Source organism: Gorilla gorilla, chromosome 5 (assembly GCF_029281585.2).
Source record: "Gorilla gorilla gorilla isolate KB3781 chromosome 5, NHGRI_mGorGor1-v2.1_pri, whole genome shotgun sequence".
NCBI classification, from domain to species: domain Eukaryota; kingdom Metazoa; phylum Chordata; class Mammalia; order Primates; family Hominidae; genus Gorilla; species Gorilla gorilla.
This window is the reverse complement of record NC_073229.2, coordinates 43,804,706-43,826,737: the sequence shown is the minus strand read 5'-3', so window position 1 is coordinate 43,826,737 and position 22,032 is coordinate 43,804,706. Positions and strand designations below refer to the sequence as shown.

General features: G+C 41.7%; 2 protein-coding genes across 3 annotated transcripts; one reads left to right on the top strand and one right to left on the bottom strand.

The window, feature by feature from the left end:
- Positions 1-1,996: 1,996 nt before the first annotated feature.
- H2AC6 (H2A clustered histone 6) lies at positions 1,997-16,833 on the bottom strand. 2 transcript variants are annotated; one of them, XM_004043390.5, is made up of 3 exons: positions 16,211-16,795; positions 13,211-13,274; positions 1,997-2,893 (listed from the first exon to the last, which is right to left on the bottom strand). In XM_004043390.5, exon 1 carries the CDS (start codon positions 16,725-16,727, stop codon positions 16,335-16,337), a length of 393 nt encoding a protein of 130 aa, XP_004043438.1. In that variant the 5' UTR covers positions 16,728-16,795; the 3' UTR covers positions 1,997-2,893; positions 13,211-13,274; positions 16,211-16,334. The 2 variants fall into 2 exon arrangements, with proteins under 2 accessions (XP_004043438.1, XP_004043437.1); XM_004043389.5 differs by lacking the exon at positions 13,211-13,274 and having other exon boundaries at positions 16,211-16,833.
- A 181-nt stretch (positions 16,834-17,014) lies between these two features.
- On the top strand, positions 17,015-20,152 carry H2BC4 (H2B clustered histone 4). Its single transcript, XM_063707408.1, has one exon. It carries the CDS (start codon positions 17,055-17,057, stop codon positions 17,433-17,435), a length of 381 nt encoding a protein of 126 aa, XP_063563478.1. The 5' UTR covers positions 17,015-17,054; the 3' UTR covers positions 17,436-20,152.
- The last annotated feature ends 1,880 nt before the right edge of the window (positions 20,153-22,032 follow it).

The following is a 22,032-nucleotide window of genomic DNA, read 5'->3' as shown; positions in this document are numbered from 1 at the left end:
ACCCTGATGTAACATATGCTAGTTCCCATGATGTAAATGCTGCCATTATGGCCAGTTTCAGACCACCAATGTTACGCTGACCACAGAGTAGAAAGGAAGGAAGGCTTTAAAATGACGCATAGATCTTTAATTGGAGATCAGAGAAAATGAATACCAAGGGCAGAAATATATCTCAATGTGTGGATGTGGAAAAGCCATTGACTTGTTTTTGTGACCATTACGTAAGGCCAACCAATTCAGAACCCCAGCCTCTTCATCCTTAATCTGAAGGGACTGTGCTAAAGAAAATGGGAGTTTCTTTCTGTGCTCTTTCATTGATTCTTTCCTTCCACAGGGCCTGTCTACCTAGGGCCTTCCTCATTTCTCTTTGCTCTGCCAAGTTTGCTCAGGTACCCAGTCTAGATGAATTCTCCATGTCCTCACTGAAGGTAGGAAGTCAAGTTGAACCAAAAGCAGAATAGGCAGAGTTGGGGGACATCCCTGTTTGGAAAGCCTCTGCTTCTGGAAAGGTGGCTCAGCTGAGTTACAAACACGCATGCCCTCCACTGGGGCTGTTGCTTCTGAACCTGGAGCTGACTTGGTGGGAGGTGTGTGGGTACACTCCACCACCATTCAACATTGCATGTCTACCAGGCTGACTCTTCCAAAAGCTTCATTTAGCCATGGGGGTAAACTGCAACCAGAATCAGTTAGTACTTAGGTGTAAGAACCCCAATTACTTCAATTTCTGCAGGTGGAAGCCAGCAAATCTGACAGAAATCCCAACATCCTGTCCTGCTTTCACTTTTCCACATTTGAAAATGGACAGAAGACAGTCTCTATATAATCTTGCACATATTTGTCAGGTTTTACAAGGAATATAGTGTTTTCTCATCTGCCATCTCATTTGATAGTTTTTCATAACTCTGGGAGGTACTATTACCTTATTTTACAGAAGAGAAATTATGAGATGGCAGGTAACTAATCTCATCAGACATTTGGTGAGTGGCAGAGCTGAAACAAAATCACAAGTATTTTGGCTTCAGATTCCTGTGTCTTTCCAGAACACCTGAGTGTCTATGCAGGTGTGTGTGTGTGTGTGTGTATAGACACACAAAACCCACTTTTTTATAGATTTATTGTATAGACATTTTTGTTTTTTTTGAGACAGGGTCTCGCTCTGTTGCCCAGAGCTGGAGCACATTGCTGCGATCATGGCTCACTGCAGCCTTGACCTCCAGGGATCAAACAATCCTCCCACCCCAGCCCTGGAGTAGCTGGGACCAGAAGTGCAGGCCCACCAAGCACAGTTAAATTTTACATATTTTGTAGAGATGGGGTTTCTCCATGTTGTCCAGGCTGGTCTCGAAATCCTGGGTTCAAGCCATCTGCCCAACTTGGCTTCCCCAAATGCTAGGATTACTGGCCTAAGCCACAGTACCTGGGCAAGGTACTTCTTAAGAATAAATTGGGTATTCCCTTCTTCCAACTCAGCCTATGATATTAAGGTGGCTCTCTTGCCAGCTCCTGAAAATTCGGGGCCAGAATTGAAATTTCCATCCAGAGTAGGCCTCATGAATTCATCAGCCATTTCTCGAGTGACTACTATTTGCCAGGCAGCGTCAGGAACCATGCTGGGACCTGGGAATACAGCAGTGGACCATACAGGCCCTTAGCCACCAATACACACAGATTTGTAAAAGTAACAGTCAGTCTTAAAACCAGACCTTGACTGCAGATGAAAAAGGAGGCAAAAGAGGGCAGGCAGGTCAGGAGGATGTGTTTCCTAATCACTATGCAAGGAAGAAAGGAAATGGCAATTTAACCAGGGAGGTGTCCTAGGCAGAAAATTAATGACACATGCTTTCCTCTCCCTTTGCGTTACCTTTTATTACCTCATGCCAGGATGGAATTTGGGAAATCTGTTTCTATTACAATGTATACATTATACATTAAATAAGATTATGCACTTTACAAATAAAATTATTTCAAAATTAAGAAATTACACATAGTTCTATTAAAATTTGAAAATAATTTTATTTGTGCTGTTCTTTAGAGCACCAAACAATTCATACACATGATCTTCATTCTCATAGCCACTTAAGGTAAGTATTACCTCCATTTTAGAGGTGAAGAAATTAAGGTTCAAAATAACTAATTTGGTGATGGCCACATAGTTTTTAAGAACCTTGAGTCTAGCCCAAGAGTGACTGGAATTTTCAGTTCACTTACCACCATTCCAGCAGAATAGCAGAGCAATTTCAATTTTGCAGTAAATCAGGGTTAATCATCCCAGAACTGTTTGATAGCAAAAGACTAAAACAACTCAAGTGCCTACCAACAGTGGACAGGTTACATAAAATATAATGCATTTGCATAATGCAGTACATGCAACTGTGTACAGGAAGCTCTGTATGTTCTCATAGGGAAAGTTCTCCAAGATAGTTATGAAAAGGGCAAGTGCAGAAAAGTCTATACAGTCTGCTACCTGACAAGAATGAAAAAATTGAAGAAAACACGTATCATTCATTATTGACTGATAGCAGGAATGAATACTGGGCAGATACACATGAAAAAGAAAAGTGACCACCTGGGTAAGTTGAGGGATGGATTCTTTATATATATCTCTTTACTTCAAATAGTTTGAACCCTGTGAATGTAATACTTATTTAAAAAATTAAACACATTTTTTATTCAGAAGAACTTCCCCTCAATAATATTCTTTCTCTTCATTTTATCCTCCTTATCTCCCCACACATGATGTAGAATGTTTTTAATAAAACAATGTGCGGATGCAGAATCAATCAGTAATGTAGGAATCAGTAATGCCATCCATCCACTTATTCCTTAGAATTGGTAAGTTTGGCAGGCACTTAGGATCCTGGCATCTCTCTGAAATGAGAAGTTTTGCAACCTAAGAGAGAGAGAAGAAAAAGTAAATATATCTGGAAACCACCTTCTTGGCCTTCCTTACACATACAGAAAAACTTACAGATCCTTTTCTTCATAATGAGTTAGTTCTTTACAGGTACCACAGCCCTTCTCAATTCCTCAAATAACTCCCTGTGGTGTAAAAGGACCTATCCAGACTAGACACTCCAGTTTTGCTCTTCAGATAGGGTTGCTAGATTTGGCACATCAAAAATACCAAATGTCCAGTTAAATCTGAATTTCAAATATATATATATATATATATATGTATAGAATGTCTCATGTAATATTTGGGTGTGCAGTGAGGGGCATACTTAAGCAATTATTTGTTGCCTGTTTGAAATTCAAATATAATTGGGTGTCCTGTATTTTGTATGGTAAATTTATCCTGATTCCACTTGGAGGAAGCTAGTTAAGTGCACTTGAACTTATCAGCCCAGGGGCACAAGAAGTACCTATCCCAGTGCAATGCAATAGAATTTTCTGTGATGATAGACATGTTCTATGTCTGTGTATCCAATACAGTAGACACCAGCAACTTGAAATGTGGTGAGACTGAGGAAACTGAATTTTTGACTTAATTATTTACATTTAAAATATCACATGTGGCTAATGGCTACTGTATCGGAGAGCAAAGCCCTAAAGAGTCATGTATCTCCCTTCAATTTAGCAACTGGGACTTAAGATCCAGTGATGGTTAAAATGATACATAACTCAGGAATACACTCCTAAGTCTCTGTGGCTTAGATAGTGACTACTCCGTTTCTGCACAAACATGTTTTGCTGTCAACATAATCATTCTGGGTTTTTTTCCCTGTATTTACTGAAGATATATTATATGGAAAGGATGTGAAGGGCCAGGGTACAGGTAGATGTGAAGGTAAAGGGTACAAGGTAAGGTAAAATTCTCCACCAAACTTATCCTAGCAGGTAAGAGTGTTAACTGAATAATCTCAGCATTAGAATATAAAAGCTGGGGTCGGGCACAGTGGCTGAGGCCTGTTAATCCCAGCAATTTGGGAGGCCAAGGCAGGCGGATCACTTGAGGCCTGGTGTTGGAGACCAGCCTGGCCAACATCTGAAACTCCATCTTTACTAAAAATACAAAAACTAGCCAGGTGTGGCAGCATGCACCTGTAATCCTAGATACTTGGGAGGCTGAGGCAGGAGAATCACTTGAACCTGGGAGGCAGAGGTTGCAGTGAGCTGAGATCGCACCACTGCACTCCAGCCTGGGCAACAGAGCTAGACTCTGTCAAGAAAGAAAGGAAGGGAGGGAGGGAGGAAGGGAGAGAGGGAGGGAGGGAGGCAGGGAGGGAGGAAGGGAGGAAGGGAGGAAGGGAGGAAGGGAGGAAGGGAGGAAGGGAGGAAGGAAGGAAGGAAGGAAGGAAAATAAAAGCTGGGAGGTTCCATCATCACAAAGTAAACATTAAGTGGATGAAACAGCACAAATTTGATCACCCACACCAGCTGTGTGACCATTTTCTTTCCATGATTTAAAGCAAACATCTATTAACCCTAGACCCAGAGCATATTAAAGAGAATTATTTTATGCATGATGCCAGCTAGCAGAGAACAGGCCCTTAAAAGAATTAACAATCTAGATAACTTAGAATTATCAGTACACATGATGTCTGGAGAGGTCAGTGCAGAAACTGGGAAAATGGTAAGAGTGTGGAAAACAAATGGGGTGTAATTCTAAACTTCATAGTGTTCCTGGTAGCTGGGTAAGGTGAGTAGGTAATGTATTGACAATGATTTATAGATAGACATTTTTATAGAAATTCAGATAATTACACTCTGTGAAGTGAAACAGCTTTCTGGGCTAAAAAAATATCTATTCTCTGGTTTATTTACCAGATACTTGCGTTCCCACTAAGTGTCAGGCCCTCTGCTAGATGCTGGGATATAACAGTGAATGAATACACCAGGTCCCTACTTTGTGGAGCTAGGTTTAATGGAAAGAGGCAAACAACAAGGAATCTGATAAATAAAATTTCAAACTGCATTTGAAAGAATCTAAACAGGATGAGTGACAGAACATAATTTGAGGTGGGAAATGGAGAAAGCTTACTTTTTTCTCTCTTTATACTTTAAAAAAAATATACTTCCTCATTTTAACAGTTCACACAGAGATGTTTATAAAGTTTTACCTCTCCTCACCCCATTCTATTAGGTTGGTACAAAAGTAATTGCAGCTTTTGCCAGTGAAAGTAATGGTAAGAACCACAATTACTTTTGCACCAACTTAGTTTCAGCTCTCTGAGATAATTACTGTGGTATGTTTTCTTCCATACGGTTCTCTATTTACTCTCATCAGTTGTGTGTGTGATTTTGTTTCACCGGATTATTGTTTCAGGTAGCTGCATAACATTCCATAGTATAAATGGATGTCTCACTATGTCAACAGTATTCTTATTTTAGTTATTTAAATGTTGTACATGTATAATTAGGTTGTTTTTTTTTTTCTTATTACAGTTTTGAGTAGTTTTTTTGTTTTGTTTTGAGATGGAGTCTCACTCTGTTGCCCAGGCTGGAGTGGTGCGATCTCGGCTCACTGTAACCTCTGCCTCTTGGGTTCAAGCTATTCTCCTGCCTTAGCCTACCGAGTAGCTGGGATTACAGGCATGTGCCACCATGCATGGCTAATCGTTGTATTTTTAGTAGAGATAGGTTTTAACCATGTTGGCCAGGCGGGTCTCAAACCCCTGACCTCAAGTGATCCACCCGCCTCAGCCTCCCAAAATGCTAGGATTACAGGCATGAGCCACCGTACCTGACCTCTTGTGACAGTTTTGAAAGAGTCCTTACATATGTAACCTTACCTAGTGGGGCCTTTATTCTAGATTGTTGACACTCTCCCTTTCCAAATGTCTATTAATACAATTTAATAGACATTGTCAGGAAAAGTTATGAAAAACTATATGACAATGGCAATTCTTCCTCATCCTTTGCAGTCCTGAGTATACTGGCTTTAGTGGTTGTCTATTCATAGGTAAGAAATGGTATTCCAGGCTGGGCACAGTGGCTCATGCCTGTAATCCCAGCACTTTGGGAGCCTGAAGTGGGTGGATCATCTGAGGTCAGGAGGAGTTCGACACCAGCCTGGCCAATATGGTGAAACCCCATCTCTACTAATAATACAAAAATTAGGCCAGGTGCAGTGGTTCACACCTGTAATCACAGCACTTTGGGAGGCTGAGGCCGGCAGATCACGAGGTCAAGAGACCGAGACCATCCTGGCCAACCAACATGGTACAACCCCATCTCTAATAAAAATACAAAAGTTAGCTGAGCGTGGTAGCAGGCACCTGTAGTCCCAGCTACTCGGGAGGCTGAGGCAGGAGAATCGCTTGAACCCAGGGGGTGGAAGTTGCAGTGAGCTGAGATCATGCCACTACACTCCAGCCTGGGTACCTGAGCAAGACTCTGTCTCAAAAAAAAAAAAAGAAAAGAAATGGTATCCCTTTGTTGTATTAATATGCATAATTTTGAATTACTAGGAAGGTTTTTTGTTTCTTGTTTTTCATATGTATTGGCCATATGAATTTAACACATGATATAAAATACCATTTAATCATCTTTTATATTATGTTGTTTGCCTTTTTACTAACGTTTTGCAGTTTGTCCCTGTAAATTGAGGTTACTAACCCCATATATGTTTTGGAAATCCTTTATCCCAACCTATTGCTCTTTCTACAACTCTCTTTACATATATTCTGTCTTAAACCACTTTTGGACCTATCTAGTCTGTGTCCTTTCCTAGATGGCTTTTGTGTTTCCTCCTCACTTAGTAATGACACCCTCCCACCACCATTTCCAAACACACACACACAAATGAGGTATATAAAGGGTCTCCTAAAATGTCATCTGATATTTGTTATTTCATATTCTCAGATTTTTAATCCATTTAGGTAGGTCTATTTTAGATAGCCTTGTCTGAAACAGAGCTGGGACCTGATGAGTGAAAATGAGCTCACCAGAAGAAAAATCAAACAACAGCCATTTCAGAGATTGAGGCCAAGAAGTTAAATGTCTTAAATGGGCAGAGCTTAGCTGCTTGATGTGAAAAGAGACCAGCGTGGCTGGAACAGCAAAGGAGAACAGCAGAAGAGGTGAACAGAGGCCAGAGATGGTCACTGAGTGGGTCCTTAAGTCATGGTAAGGAGTATGGAGAATGAATTATTGCATGTATTGAATATGTAGGTGACGTGACTCACAGATACTTTGGATTTGTAGAGATGAAGGAAATGTAGCAAGTGACACTCTTAGAATGTTCATTGGAGTAAATAGTAGTGTCAGTTATTGAACTGGGGAGAACTGGAAGGGATAACAGGCTTAAGGAGCACGTTTATTCCTGTGTCTTGGAAGTGTTTAGGGTGAAAGACCTATTAGAGTTCTAAATGGAGATGTCAAGTGAAAATGTGGCTACACACATTTGCATTTCAGAAAAAAGGTCAGGCTGGAGATGTAAAATTGAAAGTTTACTGCATATAGATAGTCTTTGGAACCGTAGTATTGATGAAGCCATTAATGAGACAGAACAAAGACTAGGGACCGGAGCCAAGCTCCAAGTTTCTAAAATTTAGAGGATAGTACAGTCTGGTCATTTTGAGGTGAATACTTAATAACAGAACAATTTGCTGAAGTGTAAATTTAGAGCCCTACACTTTTAGCTCTGATTATTAACGAATACAGGAAAGAATGGATATGGTTATCTGCCTGGCGTCTGTGAAATAATTTAAGCCAGGAAGAGATCCTCACCAGAAACTGACTATGCTGGCAACTTGGATCTTAGACTTCCAGCCTGCAGAATTGTTAGAAAATAAATGTCTATCGTTTAAGCCACCAGTCTGTAGTATTTTGTTATGGCAGTCCAAGCTGACTAAGTTTTGGTACCCAGGCGTGGGATGCTGCAACAACAAATACCTAAACACGGGGAAGTGGCTTTGGAAATTGGTGATGGGTAAAGGCTGGAAGAGTTTGAGGTTTATACTAGAAAAAGCCAATTGTGAAGGGACTATTGAAAGAAATATGGACATTAAAGGCAATTCTGGCAAAGGCTCAGAAAGGAAGAGAGCTGGACAGAAAGCTTCCATTTTCATAGAAACTTAGATTTATAACGATCATGGATAGAATATTAAATATGCTGGTTAAAATATGGACATTAGGCCAGGCGTGGTGGCTCACGCCTGTAATCTCAGCACTTTGGGAGGCTGAGGGCACAGATCACGAGGTCAGGAGTTTGAGACCAGCCTGGCCAATAAGGCAAAACCCCGTCTCTACTAAAAATACAAAAATTAGCTGGGCATGGTGATGCGCTCCTGTGGTCCCAGCTACTTGGGAGGCTGAGGCTGAAGAATCGCTTAAACCCGGGGAGTGGAGGTTGCAGTGACCCAAGATCACACCACTGCACTCCAGCCTGGGATACAGAGCAAGACTCCACTCCCCCCGCCACACACACACACAAAAGTCAACTCTAGTGAGGTCTCAGATGAAAATGAGGGACAGGTTATTGGAAACTGTAGAAATCACTGTTCTTGTTACAATGTGTCAAGAACTTGGCTGAATTACGCTGCAGTGTTTACTGGAAAGAACTTATAAGCAGTAAAACTGGATATTTACCAGAAGAGATGTCTAAGCAAAGTATTGAAGGTGTGATTTAGGTCCTCCTTACTGCTTATAGTAAAATGTGAGAAGAAAGAGCCGAAATAAAGAAGGAATTTTTAGCAAAACACAATCAGAACTTGGAGATTTGGGATAGATTTCTCAATCTATATTGTAAAAATTGAGAAAGCTTTTCTTGAAGAGGTATGGTTGAACAATCTTTTCTTTTTCTTTTTTTTCTTGGTTTTATTTTTATGTTTTTTGAGACAGGGTCTGGCTATGTCATCCAGGCTGGAGTGCAGTGGCACAATCTCAGTTCAGTGCAACCTTTGCCTTCAGGCTCAAGCAATCCTCCCACCTCAGCCTCCTAAGTAGCTGGGACTACATGTATGCACCACCACACCCTGGCTAATTTTTTGTTGTTGTTTATAGAGATGGGGTTTTGACATGTTGCCTAGGCTGGTCTCTAACTCCTGAGCTCAAGTGATCTGCCCTCCTCAGTCTCCCAAAGTGTTGGGATTACAGGCGTGAAACACTGAGCCTAGCCTGAACAACCATTTGATAAAGAGATAATGGGTGTGACCCAAGGATTTAATCAGCCATCTCAGCAGAAGCCAGGAAGAGAGATGGGATTATTCCAGCAGAGACACTGCCAATTTAAACTAACGTAGGCAGAGAAAACAGAAAGGAACAAAGGAAGGTTGTCGACTTTTTGAATTCTATAGAACAGGATCATAGAGCTACCTGGCTGTCAATATGTACTATTCTTTAAGAAAAGGAAAGACTGACCCACCAAAGGCAACTTACAAGATCACTAGGGCTGACTCTTTTTTGTTTTTTCTTGAGGCAGTCTCACTGTCACCCAGGCTGTAGGGCAATGGTGTGATCTCAGCTCACTGCAATGTCCACCTCCCAGGTTCAAGGGATTCTCTTGCCTTAGACTCCCGAGTAGCTGGGATTACAGGCTCTAAATCTGTACCCTCCCGAGTAGCGCTCCTGCCACCACGCCCAGCTAATTTTTGTATTTTTAGTAGAGATGGGGTTTCACTATGTTGGCCAGGCTAGTCTGCAACTCCTGACCTCCAGTGATCCATTCTCATCGGCCTCCCAAAGTGCTGGGATTACAGGCAGGAGCCGCCAGGGCTGCCACTTTGATCTCAGACTCAGAGAGTACAGATGGGATAGGGTGGGGGTGGGAACATGTAGTCAAGGCTGACTCTACCTGTTTCAAAGATGCCCTGCAGAACTGTGTGGGAGTCTCTCACAGATGGCTGCCTGGGTGGGACCCCACCAAACTGAAAGACCGAGACTTCAGGCAGGGCAGATGGAGTAGGCCAACCACAGAGCCAGAGGTGACACTGAGACACCACTGGGCCTGGAAGTCAGGGCATCAAGCCAAAGAGGGTTTTTCTTAAGACCTAACAGAATTTGCCTTGCCAGGTTTTGGACTTGATTAGGACACATCACACCTTCCTTCTTTCCTATTTCTCCATTTTCTAATGGGAATGTCTATTATGCCTGTTTCACCATTGTACCTTAGAAGCATGTAACATTTCTGGTTTCACACGTTCAAAGCTGGAAAGGAATTTTGTCTCTGGATGAATCACACATTGAGTCTCACCCATAACCTGATTTAGATGATTTTTTAGATGACACTTTGAACTTTAGAATTGATGCTAGAATGAGTTAAGACTTTCAGGGGGCTGTTGGGATGGAATAATTTTTTTTTTTTTTTTTTTGAGACGGAGTCTAGCTCTGTCACCCAGGCTGGAGTGCAGTGGCGCCATCTTGGCTCACTGCAAGCTCTGCCTCCCGGGTTTATGCCATTCTTATGTCTCAGCCTCCAGAGTAGCTGGGACTACAGGCGCCCGCCACCACGCCTGGCTAATTTTTTTTATTTTAGTAGAGATGGGGTTTCACCGTGTTAGCCAGAATGGTCTCGATCTCTTGACCTTGTGATCCGCCCGCCTTAGCTTCCCAAAGTGCTGGGATTACAGGTGTGAGCCACCATGCCCGGCTGGGATGGAATAAATTTATCTTGTATGGGAGAAGGACATACATTTTGGCAGGTCAAGGACAGAATGTTATGGACTAAACTGTGTCCCCCAAAATTCATTTATTAAAACCCTAAACCCCAGTGTGACTGCATTTGGACATAGGGCCTTTAGGGGGTACATAAAACTAAAGATCACAGGATAGGGCCCTAATCCCATTGGGGCTGGTGTCCTTACAGAAGATGAGACACTTAGAGCTCTCTCTCCACTCAGGCACCAAGGAAACACCATACAAACACACAGTGAGATGGCAGCCATCTGTTAGCCAGGAACAGATTCTCACCATAAACTATGTTGGCACCTTGATCTTAAACTTCCAGGCTCCAAAACTGTGAGAAAATGAATTTCTGTTCCAAGCCTCTTAGATATGGAAAAAAAGATTCTGTTGTTTAAGCCATCCAGTCTCTGGTATTTTGTTATGGCAGCCTGAGTAGGCTAAGACAATGAAGGATGTGGTAAAACTTTACATCCCAACCACATACCAAAGAGGCTGGAATTTATCACGCTTTCTTCTTTCAACTGTAGGCAATGTGCACAAGTTCTAAATCCTAAGACATGTTGGCTCCTTTACTCTGCCCAAACTACAACTCAAACAAACAACTGTAATATAATAACATCCAATGAAGTTCTGACATTTCTTCAACATGAGTACAGTAATTCAATGCCAGAGAATTCATTTTATTTTGAAATCTACATGCCATATTCCAATTTCTGTTGAAGATGCAATGGTTATATTTATTCTTTTTAATATAGATTTATCAGACTGGGCGCGGTGGCTCATACCTGTAATCCTAGCATTTGAGAGGCTGAGGTGGGCATATCACCTGAGGTCAGGAGTTTGAGACCAGGCTGGCCAACATGGTGAAACCCTGTCTCTACTATAAATATAAAAATTAGTTGGGTGTGGTGGTGCATGTCTGTAGTCCCAATTACTAGGGAGGCTGAGGTAGGAGAATTGCTTGAACCTGGGAGCAGGAGGTTGCAATGAGTGGAAATCGCACCAGTACACTCCAGCCTGGATGACAGAGCAAAATAATAAATAAATACATAAAATAGATTTATCAGTTTATCAATATAGTTTTCTTTTCTAGGTGTAAATATAGGTAATGACTGTCCTTTAGTACATTTTCTCATGATGCTCCTCTTACTTGGTTTGGCACAATATTAAGTATTGAAATAAAATAGAGAATCCTGTCGCTACATATGAACCCTTATTCCATTTGCTCATCTCCAATATGCATGGGAAATTCTCAAATTGCTAATAATCTTGTAACACACATGCATTATATTCAACAGGAATATATAAATTTACAATTATAATTTAGGATCAACAGATGACAAACCTTTAGAAGATTTGTATTTAACCTTAAAATATAATTTTTTAAAAATTGGTTATAAAATTTCTAATATTTTCTTTTTTGTGACCTCAAGGGGAAAATATAATTCTTATAAAAGTTCAAATGATTTACAGAATACAAAAAGTGAATAGAGATGATGAATGAATTAAAGGAAAGGATATTGCTACATAGATTTGGAAATTTAAAAAGGGAAATTACGATTGTTGATTTTGTGTTAAACTGATCTGCTTTGTTCAGGATACCTTATGTACCAAAAAATGATTTTATCTCAGCCTCATATCTCAGTAAATTCCTGAGACAAACTTTTGTCCCTGGTGCCCAGGTGCCTTTGGTAATTGGGAGACCTCTAGGTTTAGCATCCTCATCCACTCGCCCCAATTTAAATAGTCCTCCCCAGGGCCATTCAGGCAAGGGAGATGAAAACTTGCTCAAGAGTTGGAATCCAATTGAAGCTACCGAAATTCATTGCTCAATAGATAATTTTCCCCAGAAGTAACTAGGGCTTTTGAATATAATAGTGGGCATTTCAAAGTAGAAGGTAAAGTATTTTGGAGATGAGGAGACAGGACAGAGCTACGAGGAATGTCCTTTGCTTAGGGACTAGACTCTTGGCAGTACCTCTTAGGTAAGAACTGATTAACTGGCACCTTCTGTGTTTCTCTGAAGCTCCCTTTGCTTAGGGACTAGGCTCTTAGCAGTACCTCTTAGGTAAGAACTGGTTAACTGGCACTTTCTATGTGTCTGAAGCTCCCAGAACAAACTGCCAATGAAATTTGGATTTTTGGAATATAGTTTCTTTTTTGTTGTTACTTTTTGTTTGTTTTGTTGTTTTTTTTTGAGAGTCTCACTCTGTCGCCCAGGCTGGAGTGCAGTGGTGCCATCTCCGCTCACTGCAACCTCCCCCTCCTATATTCAAGTGATTCTCTTGCCTCAGCCTCCCGAGTAGCTGGGACTACAGGCGTGCACTAGCATGCCCAGCTAATTTTTGTATTTTTTAGTAGAGATGGGGTTGGTTTTTTTTGAGATGGAGTTTCACTTTGTCGCCCAGGCTGGAGTGCAGTGGCACGATCTTGGCTTACTACAACCTCCACCTCCCGGGGTTCAAGTGATTCTTCTGCCTCAGTCTCCTGAGTAGCTGGGACTACAGGCGCTGCTGGGACTACAGGCGCCTACAGGTGAACACCGCCACGCCTGACTAATTTGTGTAGTTTTATTAGAGACGGGGTTTCGCCATGTTGGCCAGGCTGGTCTCAAACTCCTGACCTCAGGTGATCTACCCACCTCAGCCTCCCCAAGTGCTGGGATTACAGATGTGAGACACCAGATCAGCCTCAGAAGACATTTTCTATTGGAAAGAGAAAACACTATTAGCAACCTATTAGTCTAATATTTAATACTTAATGTCTTCCTTAGTAATAAACCAACTCTCTACAACAAAGTGCTTCCTGGCTGCCTAGTCATTGATTCATTCAGTTCAACATTTTCTCAATGCCCAACAGCCAAGTGTCTCTTGTATGCCAAGTTGTATGCTGATTATCAGTATTTGAATAAGAGGAGGTCTACATCTTAAGTACTGCTTAAGATGAAAGCCTCTAGGTTAACAAACTTAACACAATGTATCATTCACTACTAAGTAGACCGAATACAAAATCTTGTTATTGGAGCCCAGAGAGAAGAATTGAAATTCAAGTTTTCTCTCTCTCCTTTTCTCACTCACCACAATAAGTCAGTTGCACCAAGTCTTGTAGCTCTTTACTGAGCCATCTTTTCACGTGTCCCTTTGTTTTATTTGCCACACCCTAAATAAAAATTGTACTGGCTTTTTTTCCCCTGGGTTTACAGTATTAATACATTGTCAAGATTTACCTCTTCGTGTAGATTCCCTGGGGAAAATTACCTTTCCTCCTTCCCTTAAATTCTTCAGAGGTTAGAAAGCCATTAGTAACATTCTGGTATGTGGACAAAGTTTACCCATTATGTACGGATGTTTTACTCTATTTTTCTGACAATAATCTCTTAAGGAGGTGTGGTTATAGAATAGTCAGCTGTTATAAGTACTGTTTTCCTGGCCTTAGAACTTAAGTTCTTTAAGCTGTTTCTTAGTTTGCTCATCTCAAAATTCGGAATAAGGATAAAACCTATCTCTTAGATTGTTGGATTAAATGAATTAACATACTGGAAGCTCATGAAATGTGCCTGGCACACAGTAATGCCTAATAAACCATCTCTCTTATTCAGCCTGTTTTCTGATTTCAGAATCTACACTTGCTGAGCCAGGTTCTTTTCATTTCAAGGTGAGCAAAAGCATACAAGGAAGAGATGGAGGTAGGAAGAGATTAAGCCCTAGGCCAAGGTCACACACCGATTGGGAGCTGGAATCAAAGGCAATTTGGCCTGTGAATAAAAAGGATTCCAAGGCCCATAAGGCAATTCTAACCTTAGGATCGAAATTCTCGGACATACAGGAAATGCTAGGGGGGAAAATCCGGTCTTCTCAGCCCAAGAGCCATGTGAAACCAGACCTTCAAATCTGATGATTCTCAGCCCAGCTGCCCATTAGAATCGTTGTAATTTAAAAATACCCTCGTAAAATTCTAATATGTGGCTATCAAAGGTGATCATTTGCTTTTATGCCACTTTGTTTTCACCCAAATGGGACATCCAACCCTTTTCCTTTGAGGGTAGTTGTAGGGAAAGGAGGGGGTGGAGGGAGGGAAGAGCGGAAAAGGCTGGATCCGCCCCGAGCCGGTGTCAGTATCTGGGAAGTGGGAGGCGCGTCAGCAGTAAACAGCTTCTGCTAGGATTATTATCTCCTGCCACACACTCGGATTTGAAGGCTCGAAACGAAACAATGCAAAACGCTTCAGTGGAGTTCCAGAAGCGTTAGACTAAACGGCTGGGTCTGTTTGGCCAGTCTGAGCAGCTGGGCGCAGATGCGTAGGCAAGACTTAGCCCGCCTACACTTTTCTGCCCACTTGATTCCGATCAAAGCAGAAACCGGCCGGGCGCGGTGGCTCACGCCTGTAATCCCAGCACTTTGGTAGGCAGAGGCCGGCGGATCACCTGAGGTCAGGAGTTCGAGACCAGCCCGGCTAACCTGGTGAAACTCCGTTTCTACTGGTGGCGGGCGCTTGGAATCCCATCTACTAGGGAGGCTGAGGCCGGAGAGTCGTCTGAACCCGGGAGGCGGAGTTTGTATGCAGTGAGCCGAGATCGCGCCACTGCATTCCAGCTTGGGCAACAGGAGCAAAACTCTGTTTCAAAAAAGCAAGCAAACAAACAAAAAAATGCAGAAACCGAGATCCGGAAGAAAACCTCGGCGAGATTCACAGAATACAGGAAAATAGGTCTCTAGAAATTTGTCCATGGTCCCAGATCTCCATTTCTTGTGGGTGGGGCAGCTGTTACCAGATCCCTAGAAGCAAAGGTTTTTTTGGGGGACCGTGTCTCACTGTTGCCCAGGCTGGAGGGCAGTGGCACGATCTCGGCTTACTACAACCTCCGCCTCCCAGGCTCAAGCGACTCTCCTGCGTCAGCTTCAAGAGTAGCTGGGATTACAAGGTATGTGCCACCCCGCCCGACTTATTTTTTACTTATTATTTTTATTTAGTAGAGAGGTGTTTCACCATGTTGGCCAGGCTAGTGTCGAACTCGTGACCTCAGGTGATCAGCCCCCTCGGCCTCCCAAAGTGGTAGGATTAGAGGGGTGACCAGAAAGCAAAGGTTTTTGAGTGGCCACAGGCCCCACTCTATTTCCTTTTCTGCCTGTAATGGCAACCTAAACGCTTGAGCTTCTTAAAATACAAGAGTAAGTTGCATGTCAGGCACCGTTCTACATTAGGGACATTAGTCTGTTTTTTAGACACCTTTCAACTCCCTGGTTAACTTTTAGGTAATATACTCTGCACTTTAGCAGCAATGGAACCTGTAACTCTTACAGAATTAGGAAAGTGAGGCTGCCTACAGCCTAAATTGAGAAAAATAGACGGGGGACTAGTCGGAGGACCAAACAAGGTTACCAACACGTTAGAGTTTTGCCTTCAATTTACATTTTTAAAGTAATCACAACGAAGTTTTTAGATCACGAGACATCCCTGCATGTAAACTGTTAGGCACTAACTGGTCGATCTTACAAAACATTAACTAGAATATTTCGTTAGAGTATGATAGTACGTAACTGACCTATTACATACAAACAGACCAACTTTTAGTAACAGCGCTCCCCAAAAAACCGAAAAGCTGTAATACGCTTTGCTCCAGGTTGGCATAAAATTAACTTACCTTAGTACCTTTTTTCCTTCTACCTACAAGCAGTGAGGTTAGCTCTTCCTTTGAAACGGTAGGGGGGCTCTGAAAAGAGCCTTTGGGTTTGATAGCGTTTCCGGGAGCTAAGATGCCTGTCAAATCACTTGCCCTTGGCCTTGTGGTGACTCTCGGTCTTCTTAGGCAGAAGCACGGCCTGGATGTTAGGAAGGACGCCGCCCTGAGCAATAGTCACCCGGCCTAGCAGTTTGTTGAGCTCCTCGTCGTTGCGGATGGCCAGCTGCAAGTGGCGCGGGATGATGCGAGTCTTCTTGTTGTCGCGAGCCGCGTTGCCGGCCAGCTCCAGGATCTCGGCGGTCAGGTACTCTAACACCGCCGCCAGGTACACCGGCGCGCCTGCCCCAACCCGCTCTGCGTAGTTGCCTTTGCGGAGCAGGCGGTGCACTCGGCCCACCGGGAACTGGAGACCAGCGCGAGAAGAGCGGGATTTCGCTTTGGCGCGAGCTTTGCCTCCCTGCTTACCACGTCCAGACATTGCAATCAGACAAAATTACCAAAACCAGCGCCCTAAGCTCACGAGAAAAGAAACAAAATCAAGAAATATGTAAAACATGGCTGCTTTTATAGGTAGTTCCTGGGGAGTAAATCCGACTTTTTGATTGGTCGGTAGCAAATGCTAGTCAGATAGCCAATAGAAAAGCTGTACTTTCATACTTCATTTGCATAGCTCTGCCCACGGATGACAACTCTGCAGTTTGTCTTCCAATTAACTAAGAGGTACTCTCCATCCCTCATTAGCATAAAAGCCCTATAAGTAGCAGAAATCCGCTCTTTACTTTCGACACATTTCTGGTGTTTTAAGATGCCTGAGCCAGCCAAGTCTGCTCCCGCCCCGAAGAAGGGCTCCAAGAAGGCGGTGACCAAAGCGCAGAAGAAAGATGGCAAGAAGCGCAAGCGCAGCCGCAAGGAGAGTTACTCTGTGTACGTGTACAAGGTGTTGAAGCAGGTCCATCCCGACACTGGCATCTCTTCCAAGGCCATGGGCATCATGAATTCTTTCGTTAACGACATATTTGAGCGCATCGCGGGCGAGGCTTCCCGCCTGGCGCATTACAACAAGCGCTCGACCATCACCTCCAGGGAGATCCAGACGGCCGTGCGCCTGCTGCTTCCCGGAGAGCTGGCCAAGCACGCCGTGTCGGAGGGCACCAAGGCCGTTACCAAGTACACCAGCTCCAAGTAAACATTCCAAGTAAGCGTCTTAACACCTAACCCCAAAGGCTCTTTTAAGAGCCACCCACATACCCACTGAAAGAGCTGTGGCCAGAAGCCAAATTTTATTTGTAGGGATTGGAGAGGGGTGCGGACAAGTGTTGCAGCTTAGAGAGGGACAAAGGGTCCTGAACCCGTAAGAAGCCAGCCATTAAAAATGGGTTTGGGGTCAATTCGTTGTTCTTAAATTTAAAATGGAGACAAGCGGCCATTTTGCTAACTCGGCGTTCCCGGAAGAAACCTCAGGCTCGCTTAGGTTTCAGACCCAGCTGTCTGTCCCTGTCTACGTCGCCAGGATCAACGGTTGCCGTAATGTCATAATTTCGCCACCAGCTTCTAGCCAATAGGCTGTCCTGTCATTTTAAATATTAACCAATCGAGGGAAAGCTGTTTTGAGACTCTGATTTACATAGCGGACCGGAGTGGGAACCTGGGCAGTAACTGCCTAAGGAAGGACACCCCCTCTGTTTTCGTGGCGCACACCTTCGTAGTATACTGAAGGCTGTGTCTCCTGGGTTTCCAACTGCCCCGCTAATAGTCTTTTAACCTAATATGCGTCAGTCTTGATAACAACACTAAGGCAGTACAGAACTAAAGATGTAAGCACTGCGCCAGATGTTGCTTCATACATCTTATTCTATTCAACTGGTTTATTCAAGATTCAAATCAAATAAAATTTTGCTTGAATCCCAGTGCTCAGTCAGCCATAAATGGTGTGTTGCCTGATTGAAACTTAAAATCTCCGTAGGGGGCTTGTAACATGCAGAAAAGTTTGAAAGTTGCTTTAGGAGAAGCCAACTCTTAACTGCTGGGTAAATTGACAAGCCTTCGAACACTGAACTGAAGGCCAGTAACGACTGGGCGCTGGGTGGGAGAATGAAGAGGAGACGCTATTAAATTTAGCACATACACTGTGTCTCCTAGAGGACCCTCCCTTCCTAGACAACTGCAGGCCGCTTTGTGGCCTGGGAAATTCCACATTCCCTTAAGTATTTTACTCATGGTCTTTTCCAGGTAAAGATTTTAAGATGAAGGGTTAGACGTAGTCTACCTATCTTTTTATTCAAGTCTAGAACACGTTTTTAGCACCTAGAAGTTTGCTTTCTCCATTAAAAACCGGGAATATACAATAAATAAAATTAGTGTTAAAACAGATTTTTACAAACTTAAATACCATGTAATTTAGGTTACAGTTATTTAACATAAGGACTGTGTGATCTTAAATCTGCAATTTCTTTCACACCTGGGAAATAAACTAAGGCCCGTCTTTGGTGCCAGACAAGGCCTTATACTTGAACACTGCTGTGCAATCACAGGCTGCCTTGCCTAGATAACTTATCTGAGAAATTCTGATGAGAAATGAAATTTCCAGAGTCCCTCACAAGTAAATTTTTTTTTTCTTTTTTTTTTTTTTGAGACGAAGTTTCTCTCTTGTTTCCCAGGCTGGAGTGCAATGGCGCGATCTTGGCTCACAGCAACCTCCGCCTCCCGGGTTCAAGCCATTCTCCTGCCTCAGCCTCCGGAGTAGCTGGGATTACAGGCATGCGCCACGACACCCTGGCTAATTTTGTATTTTTAGTAGAGACGAGGTTTCTCCATGTTGGTCAGGCTTGTCTCGAACTCCGGACATCAGGTGATCTGCCCGCCTTGGCTTCCCAAAGTCCTGGGATTACAGGCTTGAGCCACCGCGCCGGGCCTAAATGTTTTTTTTTCTATGCCTCTAATGGACCTAGTCACTTATTCCCATTCAGACTGACCGCTCTCCTACCTGCCAACTAACTAATCAGTGTAACCAAAATCTGCAAACAAAATTCAGTATTCTTTCCCCGCCTTTTCCCCTTTCTCTTACATAAATTATGTTTTTGCCTGTGTTAGATGAAATAATTCTATTGCTTGTTCTCTCTTCTGTACAAGTACCCAGTAAGCAAATTATTAACTTCTTGGTCATTTATTTCTGAATTTTCCACCAAGACAGTGTTTATGTGAGTCATACAATAAGAACCAACAGAAATGTGTGTCTTGGAAACAGCTTGTCTATCCCTGGACCCTTTGAGTTTTCTGTTCACTTTCCTTTGGCTTTTGCATGCTAAAAGTTTATCGTCCGCGTTTGTTTCTTGTTTTGGTTATTCTAATTGGACTTGGCTGATTGGTTGCATATTGGTGGCAGTAGTAGAATTTGAATTCTGGTTTTCTGGTCACATCATTAAGTGATTAGTCAGTGGAGAGGACAGGAAATCTGGTTTATTTATTAACCTTTTTTTGGGGTGTTTTTGTTTGAAGATGTTGATATTCTCTGTGAGAACACAGGGTTAGAGTCGGTGTTTTTCTTTCTGACTTTACATGGGATTTGATGTTTTGTGCTTGTATGCCTCTTTCCACCTTCCAAAACTTGTCTTTTTTGAGTCCAAATAGTTGTCGATATCTGCAAAACCAGTATTCCTGTGTTAAGATGATATGAATATAAAATGGCTGCCCTGTTATAACTTTTGACTTTAAGAAAGTGTTAGGACTAACAGGAGACAAAAAGGAAATCAAGGAAACCGAATGTCTGGTCTCAATAACTGCTATGCCAGAGGCTCTACAGCTTATTATTAATTTTAGTAATTTCACATTATTGCCCCTTCAGGTTCTTTAAGTAAGGTTAGAGGACAGAAGAAACATAATGTTGTTACAAATTGGACTATTGAGTCAGGAAAAAAAAAAGAGTGCTTTCAATATCTGAATAAAACAAAGATTTAATATTTTCTAAACCTTAATGAGTTTATTGTAAGGGATGTGATGCTGGAAACTAGAATTTTCTTCTAAACTGAGAATCAGAATTATTCATATTCTCAGCAATGGTGCCACCTGAGGGACTTCTGATCTTAATTACATACTTTTATTTCTTTAACTGATCAACATGCTAAATAGATAACCTATGGCTCTGTTTTTACCCACTTTAAATTCTGTTCTATTAGCACGGTTAGCTTTCCTAATTGGCAATAAGATTGAGACTATCTTTTTTTTTTTGAGACAGAATTTTGCTCTGTGGCCCAGGCTGGGGTGCAGTGGCACAATCTCGGCTCACTGCAACCTCTGCCTCCAGGGTTCTAGCAATTCTCCTGCCTCAGCCTCCCCAGTAGCTGGGATTACAGGTGCACCACCACGCCTGGCTAATTTGTGCATTTTTAGTAGAGATGGGGTTTCGCCATGTTGTCCAAACTGGTCTCGAACTCAGGTGATCCACCTCGGCCTCCCAAAGTGATGAGATTACAGGCGTGAGCCACCGTGCCCAGAAAAGACTATCTTATTTTATGAATTTAAATAATTGCGAAATTATCCACTTAAGGGAATTAATAAATTATAATGTAATCTTAAATTTTAGTTGGCTTACATAAAGACTTAAAATACATCAATTTAAATAACTCATTTGTCTAAAAAAAAATCAAAAATTTTCCTTGTGCTTTAAATGTGCTACCTCTTTAAGTTCTAATTAAGAGAAAAAATGTTTAACTGTGAGTTTCATTAGTGGTCTTAGTTAACACCTTATTTTGTAAAAAAAAATACTTCACAATTTTTAAATAACTTAAAAATATTAATACCTCTTTTATTAGGTTTTTTTTAATAGGGAAAATATACATCTAATCAAGATTATTTTTTGGACAAATTGGCTTAATAATTTCATTTTAAAAATGGCTTCTTCTTTATTCTTATAATGCAAAAATAATATTAGCATAATATTATAGTATACACAAGTTTAGGGTTCATATTCTAAAAAACAAAAACAAAAGCTAATTTGACTTGCATTTACTAAATTTCTTCCACTAGTTGTACTGGTTACATGACTTAACATCACTTTATTTATTATTCTAAAATTGTAAATTATTCATTGAACCAAATTAAATGATAATAGATAATGTCATTTTTAAAAATGGAATTAAATTTTATGTTACTAATTATAAGGATTCAATGTGTGAGCTTAAGTACTGAGTTCACAGTGTATGATAACTTTAAGAATTTAGGTGAATATTATTAAATTGAGTAAATTAATGCTCAATCTTTGGATACCTGGACAATTTCTAAATTAGAGGGTACAAAATACAAATCACAAGAAACAGTGTAGTTTTATGCAAATAACATTTTTACACAGTTTAGAATAACCATTGATAAACAATAAGAGAACATATGATTGCCTTAGAATAGATACTGTTGCTTTCGCCACTTTAGATTTCTAAATCACGTACTGTATACGTGTGGGCCTAGAGGACCATGCAGGTTTTGGATGACTGCCTCTGTTTTCTTCATGCCTGTGAGGGAACACAATTGCCTGCTTTGTTTAAGGGCTATGGTTAATCCAAACAGCTCTGACTCTATCAAGTACTATAGCTACAGAGAAACACAAGTAAGCATTCAAGATAGTGACTACCTTGAGCCTTTACTTATTTAAAAAGTTGTTACTGTTTGTTAATGTGGTACGTTCAATTTACTATGGATTGTCACTCTAAAATAAGACTTCAATCTTTTTCTTATTTTTATATAGCCATGATTTATATTCATATCTTAATGTAATAACCAATCTTCTCTGACAA